The sequence below is a fragment of the Trachurus japonicus genome, unplaced genomic scaffold (genome assembly GCF_045865225.1).
Source record: "Trachurus japonicus isolate A0001 unplaced genomic scaffold, Traja_1.0 AP029893.1".
Taxonomy (NCBI): Eukaryota; Metazoa; Chordata; class Actinopteri; order Carangiformes; family Carangidae; genus Trachurus; species Trachurus japonicus.
In genome coordinates this window covers 92,337-109,883 of record NW_028220026.1, presented here as the reverse complement: position 1 = coordinate 109,883, position 17,547 = coordinate 92,337, and the positions used below count along the sequence as shown (strand labels likewise).

The window sequence follows — 17,547 nt, the reverse complement described above, 5'->3', positions numbered from 1 at the left end:
GTTAGGTCGCGCGTCAAAGCTCGCGCGAAAAAAAAGCGTTCCTCGTGTTTGGTGGGAAGCCCCTTGTGGGTCTTCCCACCAAACACGATGAAATAGACGAAGACGCGATGGTCCCGTCGCCATAAAAGAATCGCGTGTATTGCGTCGCAAAAAAAAAAGTCGCGTATACCGCGTCGCCCGCCTAATCGCGTCTCGCGCCTAATCGCGTCTTTGCGTCACGGCCTTTTACACCGCGGACGTAACGAATAAACGGTGACGGTGTGAACGGACAACATAGAACAGGACCAGACGTGGCGTTGTTTCCTCTTTTCACCGACAGCTCCACTCTCCCTTACTTACACAACTACTGTTATTGTTGAGGCCAGAGAATTGTGGGATTTGTAGTTTTTGACCAATCGCAGGTTGTGATCTTTCTGTTTTTGTGATTTTCCCGGTTCACATTATATGAAGTATTTTTTTTTTTAGGGCAAATGCGAGTGAAATGCTCGCCCATGGTGGGCATAAGAACATTTAAGACCTGTCTAAAATTATTTAAGACTTGAACACAATAATTCAACAAATTTAAGACATTTTAAGGCCTAAAATTTAGACATTTTTAGACCCCGCGGATACCCTGTTACCCCTGGCAAAAAACTGTATTGTTCTGTATATAATTATATATAAAGCAATTGAATTTTTTTTTTTTTTTTAAATTGAAATACATTATTGTTTCATTTATACTTTGTTGGATTGGTTTTTTGTTTCTTCAGTGTTTTTTAAACAGCCAGAAATGATCTCATCTGGTCTGGCTGTTTAAATAGATTTTAAAAATGCAAATATACAGTAGCTACATCAGTCAAATACATTGGGAACATTTCCCCATGTGTTTCAAATTTAAACTTCAAATCTCATTAAATTTGCTAATAGTTGGGAAAAAGTTCTTTAATTGTGAAATAATCAAAACTTTATATATTCTACATTATAAATGTTGTTTATTTGACCAGATAACATTTAATTTAAATCCCATTTTGTTCCTGAATCCACCAAACTGCTGGGATCAGAATAATCCTGATGTTCTGGATCAACGTTTTCCTGATCCGACTAAAAAGCTCTGAACGACACAAACTGATGAAGGTTTGATCCATTTTCAAGATTTGATCTGATCAATGATCCAAAATCCGATCAGTTTTTAACCCTTTGTAACAACTGGGTCCAGGACCAGAAAGTGACTTCTCCCACGTTATCTGAGGAACCTGAACTCACCACAAACGACTCAGACTTGGTTCACTTCAACTTTATTGAGTTTTTTTTTTTCTTTTTTTTTCTTTTTTCTCGTTTGACCAGGGTTCAGACACTTCACAGTTTATGAGTCGGACCAGAACCAGAACCAGAACCAGGACCAGAACCAGGTCCAAGAGTCCTGATCCGGATCCACATCCCAACACAAAACCACGACAGCATCAACAACAACAAACAACAAACAACAAACATTTCAACACATGAAACAAAACAAAACAAAACAAAATAGACAAAATAAAGGTCAGTATCAAAAAAAAAAAAAAACTACGACACCATCGTTACCCAGCAGCCCAGAGGAAGATGTCGGGACCGGGACCGGGACCGGGACCAGGACCAGAACCAGGTCAGGGACCAGCTGGTGGGGGGAGGGGAGAGGGGAGAGAGGGGGGGGGGGCACTTAGCAGCTACAGAACCAGGACCAGAACCAGGACCAGGACCAGAACCAGAACCAGGACCAGGACCAGGTCTTCCCCTCAGGAGCTGGAGGAGCAGTAACAGTCAGACGGGTCCAGAACCAGAACCAGCAGCAGGTCCACCGGTTCATTTACACACAGTTCAGTCAGTCGGGACCAGATCGGACCGGGACCAGGACCAGGACCGTGACCAGGACCAGAGATCAGCGGAGACTTTGTGGACCTTTCACAGAGCGGTTGGTCCTGGTTCAGGACTCAGAAAACCACTTTAAACTGGACCAGATCCCAGACGGGTTCATCTGATCTGGATCGAACTGATGGAACTGGACTCTGGTGAACCCGGGTCTCAGGTCTCAGGACCCAGTTCTGCCCCCCCCTCCCCCCCAATCAGACTCTGGTTCTGGATCTCTCTTACACACACACACACACACACACACACTGGTTCAGTCTCACTTCCTGTGATTTTCAAATTAAAAGTTTCACCGATTAAAATTATTATTATTAGGATTAATTTTCCAAATAGAAAAAAAACAACAAAACTGGTCCGGTCCAGGATAACAGAGTCCAAACTGATCAATGAACTGATGAATTATTGATGACACACACACACACACACACACACACACCCCCCCCGACCCCCCAGCAAAGAGAATCCAGACCCAGACCACCAGCACCTGAAGAGCTGAACCCTGGTTCAACTTGGACCAAAAAACTACAAAAACCTCTAAACCTCCAACCGAGAGAGAGAGAGAGAGTAAGGGGGTGGGTGGGTGAGTGAATGAGTGGTTGTCATGGAAACGACATGATTGACAGGCTGGCCCCTCCCCCGCCGCATCGCGCCGCCGCCGCAACTCGCTCAAAGGCAACAAGGAAATGAGAGAAAAGAAGAAGAAAGAGAAGAAGATGATGATGATGAAGGCAGCAGCAGCGGCGGCGGCGGCGGCGGCGGCGGTGGCGGCGAAGGGGGAGAGGTGAAGGTGTGTTAGTGTTGGCGGTCCGGTTCCATCCGGTTCCATCCGGTTCCATCCGGTTCCGTCCGGTCGGGTCCGGTCACTTGAGGTCCAGCACCATGCTGGCCGGGTTCTCCAGGTATTCCCGCCACAGGTTGGAGAAGCGGCACATGGTGGCGCCGTCGATGATGCGGTGATCCGCCGACCAGCTGACCGCCATGATGTGAGCCGGGACCACCTGACCGCCGGCGCCGAACCGGGGCAGCACCTGAGAGCACACACACACACACACACACACACACACACACACACACACACACACACACACATAGAGCGTTGGAATTAGCATTCGGCCCCAAGTTTTCAAAACAAATGAAGATTTTTTTTCCCGCTATATACATTATAGTTCAACATTTTGGCAAATTGGCCCATTGCCATAATCCCTATAGTCATAGCAGTAGGTTCGTTACCTTTAGTTGTCGGTGCAAGCTATTTTTTAGAACGGCGGAGCAGAGCCGTGAGCTGCTCAGAGCTACGCTACGGAGGCTCATTATGGGATTTCTTGGTTTCCCTCATCAAACTCATCAAATACACAATCCAACAACTCCACAACGCTCTGGTGGACAAGTTGTGAGCTGCACATTCACCACGCTATGAGATAATAACACAACGTTACCAGACAGAGTTGTTTTAGAGGGAAATTCATGCAAAACCGCTGATGCGTGTTGCCTTCAGGGACAGTTTTTCATCAACAGTCTCTGTATTTCCCTCTAAAACAACTCTGTGTGGTAACGTTGTGTTATTATCTCATAGCGTGGTGAATGTGCAGGTCACAACTTGTCCACCAGAGCGTTGTGGAGTTGTTGGATTGTGTATTTGATGAGTTTGATGAGCGAAACCAAAGAAATCCCATAATGAGCCTCCGTAGCGTAGCTCTGAGCAGCTCGCAGCTCTGCTCTGGATTATGGCAATGGGCCAATTTGACAAAATGTTGAACTATCCCTTTAAACTCTAATTACCTTTCTTTCTTTTTTTATTATATACCCTGCACACACACACAGGAAGGGGGCGGGGCTTGGCTTATCTAAGTACTTTGACCTCTGTGGTGTGTTCATGGGCCGTGGGAAAGTCTGGAACTCACCTGCATTTTCCCCAGCGCTCCGATGGCGACCTCAGGAGGGAGAATGACTGGTTTGGCGTACGTCCCTCCGATCTACAACACACACACAGAGGAAACAGGTTGTGGTTAGAGCGGGTCTAGAGTCCGTCTCCGTCCTCAGAGCGGCGGCGTCTGGACTCACTGATCCGATGTTGGACAGGGTGAACGTTCCCCCCGTCAGCTCCGACGTTCCCAGCTGCCCCACGGCGCCGAGCGTCTGCAGCCGGTTCAGCTCCTGGGCGATGTCGAACACGCTGAGCAGCTGCACGTTCTTCACGTTGGGCACCAGCAGACCCTGACTCGTGTCCATCGCCAGCCCGATGTTGTGAGACGCCTGAGGGCAAAGAGACACACCAAGGTGATTAGATATAAATGATGTGAAGTAACCGGGTCAGACTGATCCAGACCCAGTGATCTGATCGGATTCTGGGAAACCTGATCAATGACAACTGATTAATGATTATCTGACACATAACAGGTCTGATCTGCTGTTAAAGGGATATTCAGCTACAAATTCAGTTGGGACAGACTTTCAAACCAAGAACTTTTTTATCGGGGCCAGATGTTTTCAGTGACACAAACATACGAAATGTAGAGAAAAAGGGTTATTTTCTGCCTCTGCGCTGGTCTCACATTTGGGCTTATTCTTTTTTTTTTTTTAAAGTATATTTTTCGGCTTTTTGCCTTTATTTGATAGTGATGACAGTAGAGATAGACAGGAAATGGGGAGGCAGAGAGAGGGGGAATGACACGCAGGAAAGGTCTGCCCGACGCGGGATTCGAACCGGGGACGCCTGCGGCGAGGACTGTAGCCTCTACATGGGGCGGCCGCTCTACCCACTGCGCCACGCGCCGCCCCACATTTGGGCTTATTCTGACCAAATGGTAGCTCCTATCAGAAAAAGACGCAGACCGTGGTCGTCGTAAGGATTTCCTGAACACTTTGGTATGATTTTGGTGTTTCTACAGTAAATATTTTGGAAACACTTGCAAGTTATAAACAGGGGTCCCTCCTGCTTCTCTTTGTATTAGAGTCAATGGGCGGCAGGAAGAGACCTGGCCGCAATGAGAGGCTCACAGTTTAAATTTTGTAAGTCTCTCTGCTTCGATGAACACATTGTTAGAGAGAGGACACGTTTGTGTACAAATGTGGAAAAAATCATGTGTGTAGAGTGTAATTTGTGGCTGAAAGCAGCGTGGAAAGAGAAAAATGATGTCACCCACGCTAGCCTGAACATTCTGCGCAATACACACCCATTATAATCACAACACTTCTCCAAATATGATCATGGTCATTAAACAGTGATTGATCAAAAACTATAATACCTATCGAAAAACGTGAATTAATACACCAATAAACGAGAGTTGTGTCTTGCAGAAGTCAGAGGACAGAGCCTCGCTGTCTTTGCCCCGTGGCCCTAACTAAAAGTGCCCAGTTTGATCGGATAAAACCTTGAAAACGGGTTATTGCAAAAACTAAAACCAGATCACGTGATCCAGTCTCTGTTTTAATCTGGATCAAACCCTCAGTTTGTGTTGATCAGAACTGTTTAGTCGGATCAGGAAACTTTGACCCGTCTTTGTGTGTGTGTGCACCAGCGCGCACGTGAGAGACGGGCCGCCACAGACTCGTTAATTAATAGGAAACACTGCTGGTTGGTAAGTTTCATTTTTACCGCACACCACTGGCATGCATGCTCGCTTCTCTCTCTCTCTGTGTGTGTGTGTTGTGTGTGAACACAGCGAAAGAGTGCTATGCGGAGATGAATTAACGGAACGATATTGCGTTCAATCAATTTGTGTCTTGGTCTTGATTCTGTGGCGCTGCGCCACACATTGTCTACATATGGGAAACAATAGGTGTGTGTGTTTGAGTAACATGAACGTCTGTGTTTCATTCTATAAACTACTGATAACAATTTCTCCCAAAAATTACAACTGGTCAAAATAACAAAAAAAAGATGCAGTGTTTTCATACCTCAAATAATGCAAAGAAGTTGACCCTAACCCTTGATTTTTAAACAGACCACTAATGTTTTAATTTAGGAAGAGTTCAGATTAATATTGATGGAAATTTCAATTTTAATCCTGCAGCAGTGATTGTTTATTGATTTACTGATTATTTACTGATACATATATTATAGTTCTAAGATTTTCTATTAAAATAAAGCCAATAATGACATTTTCTGTGTTCTCTTTTTATTTGGAAAAGTACCAAAAAGTATCGAAAAGTATTGAAAAACATTTTGGTACCGATACCGGTACCAACATGTTGGTATCGTGACAACACTAGTTGTCAGATGAGGTCTGGCTGTTTAAACGACATTGAAGAAACAACAAACAGCAGAGAAAACAACACAAACATCCCATTTTCAAATAAATCCACTCTGAGTGTCTCCATGCTGCTGTTCTACCTCTTGTTTACACATTTAAAACACTCATTATCTGGATTTGGTCATCTAGAGAAGCTTGTATCTGCTCTGCACAACTGGGGTAAAGGTAAAGATGGATTACGTGATCCTGGATGGCAAAACAACGGATTGAAACAACTGGGTCTTAAAGAAAAAGTTTGAATCTACAATGTAGAAAGTGTCCAGTCCGGGTCGTACCTTGTAGGTGATGTTCTGACAGCTCTGGTCCAATGAGGAGTTCAGGATGGGGAAGTGCAGGAGTCCCAGAGAGGCAGCCTGAGCCAATGAGAGCACAGCATCAACGTCAGCATCAAACATCACGTGACCAATCAGCATCAAGGTCGCCCCCGCCAAGCCCCGCCCCCTCGCCCCTCCTCTCAGACCCGTACCTTGATGAAGAAGGGCATGAAGCTGAGTTTGACCCCCCGGCCCTCGGCGAGGGGCCGGAGCTCCGCCCGCAGCGCCACCAGGCGGCTCAGGTCGACCTCGTCACAGTAGCCGAAGTGAGGGATCATCAGAGCGGCCGTCATCGTCTTCACCATCGCTTTGTGGAAACCTGATCAATGACAGCTGATTACTGATTATCTGAGACATATCAGGTCTGATCTACTGTTAAGGGATATTCAGCTAAAAATTCAGTTGGGACAGACTTTCAAACCAAGAACTTTTTTATCTGGGTCAGACGTTTTCAGTGACACAAACATACGAAATGTAGAGAAAAAGGGTGATTTTCTGCCTCTGTGCTGGTCTCACATTTGGGCTGATTCTGAGAAAACGGTAGCTACTATCAGAAGAAGAAGCAGACCGTGGTCGTCGTAAAGACTTCCTGAACACTTTGATATGACTTTGGTGTTTCTACAGTAAATATTTTAGAAACATTTGCAAGTTATAAACAGGGGTCCCCTCTGCTTCTCTCAGAAAATCTTTGTATTAGAGTCAATGGGCGGCAGGAAGAGACCTGGCCGCAATGAGAGGCTCACAGTTTAAATTCTGTAAGTCTCTCTGCTTTGATGAACACATTGTTAGAGAGAGGACAAGTTTGTCTACAACTGTGGAAAAGATTATGTGTGTAGAGTGTAAATTGTGCCCGTGAGCAGCGTGGAAAGAGAAAAATTCAGACAATTTCTGGCAACTTCTCCCACTCTGACACGAACATTCCACCCAATACACACCCATTATAATCTCAACACTTCTCCAAATAGGGTCATGGTCATTAAACAGTGACTGATCAAAACTATAATACCTATCGAAACGTGGATTAATACACCAATAGACGAGACTTGTGTCTTGCAGAAGCCAGAGGACAGTGCCTCGATGTGTTTGCCCCGTGGCCCTAACTAAAAGCTCCCAGTTTTAGCAACAACTTGCTTCCCGTATGAATTTAAATCAGTAAAATTGTGGTCACCTAGATGCACCTCAAGGTCATGTAGCCCCCATAAATTTAACATAGTGTATATGGTTTTAAGTGTTGTGATTTTTGCATGTAGTAGCATATAAATGTCCACAAGGTGGCGTATTACGCTCACCAGTGGGTCCAGAAATCAGCGGTAGAAATGAGGAAGAAGGAGGAAGTGAACAAAAACAAGATGAATGCAAGTGTGAATGCAGCTTTTCGTGAGCAGCGTGGAGTGAATGTTGATATATCCGTTAAGTTTTATGTTTTTGCTGTCCGAGAAAAAGGTTAAAGTTGTTCGGGACGACGTTGTGTTGCCAGAAGATTAAGGAGGATAACTAACTAGTGTGTTTTGATGACTATTCTCCGGTGAGTGTGTTGTGTTTTCAGTGTTAGCTTTAACTGTGTTAGCCTGAGCTAATTTCAATGACCGTGAATGATGAAAAAAAACAATCGGAGAAACGTGATGTGTTTGGAAAATGCATATCGCTGTTGATTTCAAGATGTAAAAGAAATACTGCTAACAGAAAAATAGCCTTTTAAGTTTTATTTTCTTGAAGGCATATGTATTCTGTTGTGACTGTGTGAAAAAAAAGTAAAGATGAAAAAGATATCAGAGAAAAACGAGCTGTTAGGTTTTACTAATGCTGCATAGTTTAAAGAATCAATATGGACTTTAACTAAGGTTAAACTGTGCACTATGCAGGTTGGTTTTTTTTATGGTTGACTTCTGAGAGGAGACAACGGCGACTCGCGGTGGGTTCAGCGGGTGAGCGGCAGCCAGGCCGCTACTACAGCTGCAAGTGGAGCCACTCCGTGGATCGAGAAACAACAGGACAGCTTCAACTGGATTCCAGATAAGAAACTTGACAAAACAACATAAAAAAGGGGGCCCCTACATAACTGAACTGAGACTGAACTAACCGAAAAGGAGACATTGAAACTTTTGACTTGACTAAACTGAACTTGAAAAGACTGCAACTGAACTGAAGGACTAATTTCCTTTTGTGAGGAAGATCCCACTTTACAGTGGAGGTGATTTCATTTAAGTTTATTATTTTCAGTACCCGGGTACAGTACTTTACATTGGCCAATTGAATCATTGTGTTTTCTTTCTTATTTGTGATATCTTACAGAGCTCTGAGGTAAACAGAGGTACATTTAATTTCACTTGAACTTGGTCTACTGTATTTGGTTTTATCATTTTGTCAAAGCATAACATAGAGGTGAATTAGACCTTATTGAGAGAAGTGTTTCTATTTTTCTATGGTGAATAAATGCACCCAGTTATTGTCTAAAATTTAACACTTGTGTTTTGCTTATTAATCCTCCCACTGAACTTAGGGCTTAGATATTGGTGTCATACTATTCCTCGGACTCACTACTCTTTCTATTAGTGTTACAGTCATAAAGAAGGAAAACAGTATTCACAGTCTACTGAAGGCTAAAGGTTCAGGTTTTTCTGCAATTCTTATACCACCATCTGGGTCTGTGTCAAACCTACGCCCTTTAAAGAACCAGTACTAACCGACTAAGTGATTGATTGATCAGCTCATGGTCAATAATCTCAGAGTCTCTAAAGTCTGCACTGATGTAGGGCTGGGCGATATGGCGATATTAGATCATGAAGGATTAGAGTGTGTAGACGATCCGCCAAAGTGCAGAGATCGTAGGATCGTCTGGGGCACATTCTATAAATTGCAGTTCTATGCTGCAAAGCGCAAACAAAGGACATTTTCAAAGTTTGCTAAAAGAGATAACAACAGTTACTTTAGTTTGTATTTTTATTTGACCCTTTTCAATCAGCTATTTAGTGTTTTGATATACTTAAAATCCTGTTAAAATGACTGTGTTGAATAAAACAAACAGTAATGTCTTCATTGATATTTTACTTTCATGTTTATTAAAAGCTACCTCTTATGTTGCAAGAGTGTACTTTATCAGAGTGTGTGTGTTTTTGCACATGTTGGCAAAACTGCAACTATTTAGATTAAAATCTGTTCAGAAAGGTTCTTTGGCCTCAATTGTCTGTTTTTCTTTTTTCAATTTAAGATCGTGATGAAATCGAAATCGTGACTTCATTTTTTAAAAATCATGATATGATATTTTTGCCATATTGCCCACCCCTACGCTGATGTCACAGTTTCCCGTTGCTGACTGCTGAGATGACCTCTGACCTTTGAGGGGCTCGGTCACGTCCTTCCCGGTGAACACGGGTCTGGGGATGGCGGGCGGGGGCTTGATGGCGGCCGGAGCGGCGGCGGGCCGGGCGGCGGCGGCGGCGGCAGCAGCGGGAATCGCACCCGGACCCGGAGTGTGGATCTCCTGGAACGGAGTGGGAGGTAAGATGGCGCCGGTCTGCCGGGCCAGGAAGTTCAGGATGTCCTCCTTCAGGATGCGTCCGTCCCGTCCCGTCCCCACCACCTCGCTGAGCTTGATCTGAGGACACGCCGGTAAAAACACAGTTAACCCTTTAGCTGCTGACCACTAAAACACACACACTATTTTTCTCTCGCACTGTCTTTTCTGCTCTACATCTTTCACTTCTCTGCTCGAGCTCTGTCTGTTTTCCCTCCTTTCAAAATGAAATTGCAGACGTTACTGCTGTAGCTTCTTGTTGTGCCACCGCCCGATCCTCCGTCACTCTCGTGAAGCCGGGACAAAGCCTCTGACTTGGACACAGTTTGTTTTTCCTCTCTTGATTTCTAATCGGCTCGGTTCAGATTTTGCCGGCAGGAAAATGTGAAATCTGGTGTTTATCTCGCGTGCTCTCTTTTTTCACACTCCCTCTTGCCCTCGATCCACATATAAATGACACCATCAAAATGAAACACAGCTGGCCACAGCTGGCCACAGCTGGCCATGGTAGTCCAGGTCAGTCCCATGTGTCAATCACGGGCTACAGAGGTTCAGCGAGACGCGTGGGCATGAGAATTAATATTATCATTGATGACGTATGACACGCATTGCCAGGAAAGATCCGATCTGTCTGTTTAGACTGCAGACGTATTGGCAAATATCCGGTTTGTATCTGATTTATTCCCACATATAACAGGGGCCTGAATCTGATCTGACAATATCCGATTCCATGCGCATTTTTCCCGTTTACACGTTCATGTTACAGATCCGATCTGAGCCACATGAGAGGAAAAAATCGGAATTAGGCCACTTGAACCATGCAGTGTAAAGACAGCCTAAGACATACATTGTTACAGTATCAATACTCTGCACATCCCAGCAGGTGAAGGGTTAAAACCAGTCTCAGTCCTAACGACCGGACCGGCGTGGACGTGGACGGACTCACGTTGTTCTCGATGGCGAGGCGTCTGACGGCCGGCGTGGCCTGAGTCTTGTGACCTTTGATCTCCTGGTGTGTGTGCTCCTCCCGCGCCATCGCCGGCGTCTCCACCACGTCCTCCTCCTGGATCACCTCTGAACACAGACGGACCGGTCAGAACCAGAACCACAACCAGAACCACAAACAGAACACAGATAGCGGTTTCACACTGGTTCCCGAAAGCAACTTTGAACCGGCCGGCGCGTTCAGACTGGAAAAATAATTGGTTCGGAACCTGAAAAGTCGGTTCGCAGCGGAACCAAAAAATAGTTGGTTTTTCCTTGCGAACCGTGACATCATCAGTGGGCAAGTCACTTAAGACGAGCAGGAAAGCAGCAGGAAACCGTAACCATGTTGTATACAGTAGCTTAGTAAAATAAAACTTAATGCAGACTGATCGGTTCATTGTAAAACATTTATTTATTGATGTAAATGTGGTGATTTCTGTAACTTACGTACAGACAGAGCCCAGAGGCAGCACTGCTCTGTCCACACGGGAAGCTTCACTTTTCATTCAAACAAATAATGCTACTGCCACAATTGTTAGATTTCATCAATGAGACCGACATTTATCTCCTAAAAATAACCACAATGAACACAGCAAATTCACCCACATAAACGGAGAAATCGTTTACCAGTTTTGCCTCTTTATATGGACAGAGATATTTCTGTGGTGTGGACAGAGTTTTTTTTTTTAAACGAAGACGAAAATATCCGCTTAAAAAAATATCCATATACGTGTAGTCCAGGCCTGAGACTCCAGAACCGAACCAGAGCCAGAACCAGAACCGTGCCAGTGTGAATCCGCTAAGAGAAACATAAAACTGGACTCGGTCTCACCTGAGCTGGACTCGGTCTCGATGTCGACCAGCGGTTTCCCCACCAGCGCCGTGGCGTCCACGTCGTAGTAGAGCCTCTTGATGACGCCGTCGTAGCGGCTGGTGATGGTGACGGACGCCTTGTCGCTCTGGACCTCACAGATGCTGTCGAACTGGGACACCTTGTCCCCCTCCTTCACGTACCTGAGGGACAGGACAGACACACCGGGCTCAGCTGGACCAGGACCTGAACTGGCCTCAGGACCAGGACCTGAACTGGTCTCAGGACCAGGACCTGAACTGGTCTCAGCTGGACCAGGACCTGAACTGGTCTGAGAGGGTCTGTGGTGAATTCACTGGTCTCAGTGTTTGTGTTTATGTTCTGTAGTTCTGGTTCTGAGTTCCTACCAGTCTTCATTTTTACAAGAATATTTATTTTCATTTTAGTCTGAGTCACTCACCAAAGACTGGATTTAGTTAAAGGTACAATATGTAAGAAATCTAAAGCAACTGGCTGTAAAATCCTCCTAATATGTCACAGAGACTCAGGAATAATGTTCATGTAACATGATGAACTCACCAACAACAATCCTACAGCCAAGATATTCGCATTAAAAAATTGTTTATGTTTTGAATTTCTATGGTTGGCATGTGTCGCCACCCAGCGCTTTCTCCCTGTCACAGCGTCCGTGGCGTTTCAGACTCCGGGTTGCCAGTTAGCTTCCACTGAGCTGCAAATACGGCTGGGAGATAAAACGAGATCGTGAAAAAAAAAAATATTTCCTTGATATCACACGGTAGAAATAAGCGGTTTGTCTCTCTGTCGTTTAACAGGCTACACAGCATGGAGCCTAGTTAGTTTGAGCTGCTGCTAACGCTAAAGGGAAGAATTACAAAGTGAAAGTTAGAAAAGAGGGAGGAAATGTGGTGAAATGGAGCCGATGGTAAATGAAGTGATTGTGAACGTGTGGAGCCAGCGGTTCATGAGATGAGTTTGGCCCGGTCAGGTCGCCTGTCTCAGGTCATGTTTTATGATCCAACATAGCCTGTATATAAAAGATCCGACGTCAGAAAGTGGAGGAGAAACGGAGCGGCTCGTGTCGTTTATTCTGCGGTAAGACGTCTCATATGTTGGCTCATCTACGGCGTGAATAACGCGCTAAGGCTCCTGTAGATACATTGAGGATGGTTGTAATCCAGAATGTCCGGCCGCTCAGCCTCAGCTTTTTCATCACGTTTTTACTCATTACTTCATAATGAACAGAGATTTTGTTTTAGTTTTTGTTTGTCAGTGCTTCTTAAATTTATGTTCTCATTACCAATTAGTCACGGAATAAAGTCATCATTTCACACAGCGCCACCAGCAAGAGTGTTTTATTAAAGAGAGAGAGAGAGAGAAAAGAGGAAGCCTGTATCCTATTCTCAGCGTGAATCCGGCCCAGACTGACGCGTCTGGTCGGGAACTGCAGTTGAGAATTTATTATTAAGCTTATAAGTTGTTTATATTCAGTTTTTTAGGAGGTGACAGAGAAGTCAACAGGACAGGCGGCGTATTAACCTGCTGAAACAACAGGTGACGCCGCATGAGGAGGCGGACCCATCAGTTATTAGATCTTCTCAGTTGCATGTACATTGAGACAAGGACAGAAGTCCGACTTGACGCCAAAATCGAATTTTGAGCCTAGCTGGATTAAGCTCTGCATGTAAACGTACTGAACGAAAGGTTTTCGTTAAAGTTTTAGTTGGTACCTACCACTCCTTCACCGTCACCTCCATGATCCCCTCCCCGATGTCCGACAGCTTGAACTGGACGATGGGTCCTCGACTCACTGCAGGAGAAACACAGCGACGTCATCATCATCATCATCATCATCATCATCATCAGGGATGCTCCGATCAATCGGCCGATATCTGGAGCCTGAACAGGTCGATTGTTGATCGTCGCGCTCTCAAAGCGCAGATCAGGAAACACACAGCGTTCAACCACCGAGCGGGAGCAGCTTCACCTGCCTGAACCCCAAACACTACGTAGCGGACGGCCACTTGCTTAGTGGCAGGTAGTGTTGTCACGATACCAACATTTTGGTACCGGTATCGGTACCAACATGTTTTTCGATACTTTTCGGTACTTTTCCAAATAAAAAGAGAACACAAAAAATGTCATTATTGGCTTTATTTTAATAGAAAATCTTAGAACTATAACCTATGCATCAGTAATCAGTAAATCAGTAAACAGTCACTGCTGCTGCAGGATTAAATTTCCATCTATATTAATCTGAACTCTTCCTAAATTAAAACATTAGTGGTCTGTTTAAAAATGAATATCAACTTGTTTTCTTTGTATTATTTGAGGTCTGAAAACACTGCATCTTTTTTTGTTATTTTGACCAGTTGTCATTTTTGGGAGAAATTGTTATCAGTAGTTTATAGAATGAAACACAAACGTTCATGTTACTCAAACACACACCTATTGTTTCCCATATGTAGACCAAATTGACTCTGAAATTGAAGCGCAGTATGGTACCGTTTTAAATGCGTCAGTACCCCGGTACCACTCTAGTACCGGTATACCGAACAACCCTAGTGGCAGGATAGTAACCACACATCGGTTTTTACATCCTGCCAAGTTTCTGAGCGACACACAAAAACAAGAGGGATCTGCAATTTGATACTTTTAAAGAAATAAGACAAATTTTGTCTGCGGCGGCTTCCGTAGCGCAAATGGATGCATCACGTGCAACGCGTGAACACAAGAGCGCGCCCCAGGCAAATTCAATCCAGGACTGTTTAGGCTGTAAAAATGTCCTGAATTACATAGTTTAGTGTAAACTCTGGACTATCTCCCTTCAGGATATTTGGATTGCGGCGAACAAGCAGTAAGGAGGAATATAAAATGGTTTTTGTGTAGTTTTATGGACATTTCTGTGTCGGGCCCTATTAATCTAATACACTGAATTTAATTTTCTGGTGAACTATTCCTTTAAAATCTTGATTGTATTTATTTATTTCAGTATAAATGGTTTTATTTCTTCAAGTGATGCACAAGATCATAAATACAGGACATGGAGGGTTATTATTCTCTCATCCAGTTAGCGGTCGGTGTCGGTGTGGGCAGGTTTATGATCGGTATCGGCTGGAGGGAAGCATCCCATAATCATCATCATCACTGCCTGACGACTCAGTCAGAACCAGGGCCCGACAGAAACACAGATTTTAATCTTCCGAGTCATAAAAACCTGCTGGTCTGGATTCTCTGAGTCCATCAGCAGAAACCAGGAGGATACTCGACACCGACGACTTCCTCAATTCCTGAAAACCTGAATCTGGACGAACCAGATCTGTCAAACGTGTTAAAGGGACAACGAGGAGTTTCTATTTGGATATAAAAAAGTCTCACGTTAATGTGGATGAATCTACGTTTCCACTTGTTAATGGTCCATTTTCAATAAATATATCGTTTTGTCTCTATCGTTATTTTGTTATTATTAGTGGTGGTGAAAACACTTCGCTTTTCCAAAACTCCTCGTTGTCCCTTTAAAATAATAAAATAGAAAACCCTGAGAATGAACTAAAAAAGGTTTTAGTTTGAAGACCACCAGGGTCCAGGTCTGGTTCTGGTTCTGGTTCTGGTTCTGGTTCTGGACTCACCCGCGGTGGAGTGCAGCGTCCTCCTGCTGAACATCTGGAGGCTCCGGTCACATGTGGAGACAAGCGGCGGAGCGGTCCGGACCGGTCTGAAGCTCTGCAGCCGGAAACACCGGCGGCGGTACTGCTGAGTCAGCTGACCGGGGGAGAACACACACACACACACACACACACACACACACGGTCAGACACCTGAACACCTGGACTCTTTGTAGCCTGAGATTAAAGGGATAGCTATGAAATAATAATGTATAATTATGTAACATTACGACACATGAAGCAAATACTCTGAACTACTTTCTCTTCTGAAATCCCTCCGCCCAGCAGCCGTGTCTGGAATGTAGTTCCGGCTGCATTTCCCTCTAATGCTAAATAAAGCTGCTCAGAGCTCATGGGATTTCTTGGTTTCCCTCATCAAACTCATCAAATACACAATCCAACAACTCCACAACGCTCTGGTGGACAAGTTGTGACCTGCACATTCACCACGCTATGAGATAATAACACAACGTTACCACACAGAGTTGTTTTAGAGGGAAATACAGAGACTGTTGATGAAAAACTGTCCCTGAAGGCAACACGCATCAGCGGTTTTGCATGAATTTCCCTCTAAAACAACTCTGTGTGGTAACGTTGTGTTATTATCTCATAGCGTGGTGAATGTGCAGCTCACAACTTGTCCTCCAGAGCGTTGTGTTGTGGAGTTGTTGGATTGTGTATTTATTTGATGAGTTTGACTGTGTTCACTGAGCAGCTCAGCTCACGTCTCTGCCCCGCCGATCTCAAAACAACATGCACCGAATAATTAAAGGTGATGAACCTACTGCTATGACTATAGAGGGTTATGGTGATAAGAAAATCTGCCAAAATGTTGAACTATCCCTTTAAATAACGCAACTTTAACGGATAGACAGTAAGAATTAAACAACAACAACAACAACAACAACACTACAGACAAAAAAAAGAGACTTCAAGTGACGTCAGAATCTCAGCTGCTTCACTTTCTCTTCACGCTGTTCCAGGTGCGACGCTGTGACGTCACGCGGACGCAGGTGCGCGTGCATGAAGTGAACTCGGTTTGTTTTTTTTAATTTAATGCATCTTTCAGTCAATAATTTGTTTTACTCATAAGTCGACTCCTATCCGGCCCCTGGTCCGTACCTGGTCAGGGAGGTGGTCCAGCTCCCGGTTCATGGCCAGCTCCAGTCTCTCCAGACTCTCACAGCCGCTCAGCTCCTCGGGAACCACCTGCACTCGGTTGTAGCTCAGCATCAGCTCTCGGAGCCGCGTCAACATCCCTGAGACCAGAACCAGAACCAGGAGGACACATGGTGAGACCGGCTACAGGGTCGGTCTTTGACCTGTCGTTGGTACTACTGACCGATCTGTTTGGGGATTTCAGAGACGCCGTTGCGGGACAGATCGAGCACCAGGAGGTTCTGGAAGCTGGAGATGAAGTGAGGGATCTTCTGCAGTCCGGTCCGGTGGAGCTGCCACTCCTGGACCTGGTTGAGCTGGACCAGACAGCCCGGCAGGACCTGCAGAGACAAACACTCACATCAGACCAAGGCCGTAATTTATGATATAAAAAAAAACAAAATTACTGGATTAATCAAACAATAATCGATTAATTATCAACTATTTTGATAATCTAATAATCAGTTTGAGTAGTTTCTTAAGAAAAAAAGTCCAAATTCTCTGATTGCAGCTTCTTCAATGTGAATATTTCTGGTTTCTTTGTTCCTTTATGACAATAAACTGAGTCTCTCTTTGGTTTGTGGACAAAACAAGACATGTGAGGACGTCGTCTGGTGGTTTGAGAAACACTGATTGATATTTTTCAACATTTTTTAAAACATTTTATTGACCAAACAACTAATCGATTAATCGTTTACATAATCAACAGATTAATTGATAATGAAAATAATTGTTAGCTGCAGCCCTATACCAAGAAGTAACTGAGTTAGTAACTGAATTACTACATACTGTAATAAAAGTAACAACTGCGTTGCTTTTTTTAATATAAAATGCTGAAATATGTCAAATTACTTGAACTCATCCCAGTAACCTCCCTCCCAACTCTGGAGTTGGTTCGTTCCAGATACATGTTTTTTTTTTCTACTAGTCGGTTAATGGACTGAAA

General features: G+C 44.4%; 1 protein-coding gene across 1 annotated transcript; it reads right to left on the bottom strand.

Annotated features, from left to right (window-relative positions):
• Positions 1 to 2,726: 2,726 nt before the first annotated feature.
• LOC146960869 (lipoamide acyltransferase component of branched-chain alpha-keto acid dehydrogenase complex, mitochondrial-like) lies at positions 2,727 to 16,938 on the bottom strand. Its single transcript, XM_085771988.1, has 12 exons — positions 16,786 to 16,938; positions 16,566 to 16,702; positions 15,408 to 15,540; positions 13,513 to 13,588; positions 11,782 to 11,963; positions 10,909 to 11,036; positions 9,782 to 10,043; positions 6,601 to 6,767; positions 6,410 to 6,487; positions 3,943 to 4,134; positions 3,783 to 3,854; positions 2,727 to 2,909 (listed from the first exon to the last, which is right to left on the bottom strand). The coding sequence occupies exons 2-12, from the start codon at positions 16,698 to 16,700 to the stop codon at positions 2,742 to 2,744; spliced, it is 1,593 nt and encodes a 530-aa protein (XP_085628114.1). The 5' UTR covers positions 16,701 to 16,702; positions 16,786 to 16,938; the 3' UTR covers positions 2,727 to 2,741.
• Positions 16,939 to 17,547: the final 609 nt, after the last annotated feature.

What these genes read in the sequence shown, in the direction of transcription:
- LOC146960869 (XM_085771988.1), bottom strand. Translation starts at nt 16,700, where the DNA reads ATGTTGACGCGGCTCCGAGAGCTGATGCTGAGCTACAACCGAGTGCAG. An exon ending in GACGCTGCACTCCACCGCGG is followed by an intron (nt 13,589 to 15,407) that starts GTGAGTCCAGAA and finishes TTTCTCCTGCAG; the next exon opens with TGAGTCGAGGACCCATCGTC. An exon ending in TCATGCCCTTCTTCATCAAG is followed by an intron (nt 6,488 to 6,600) that starts GTACGGGTCTGA and finishes TCATTGGCTCAG; the next exon opens with GCTGCCTCTCTGGGACTCCT.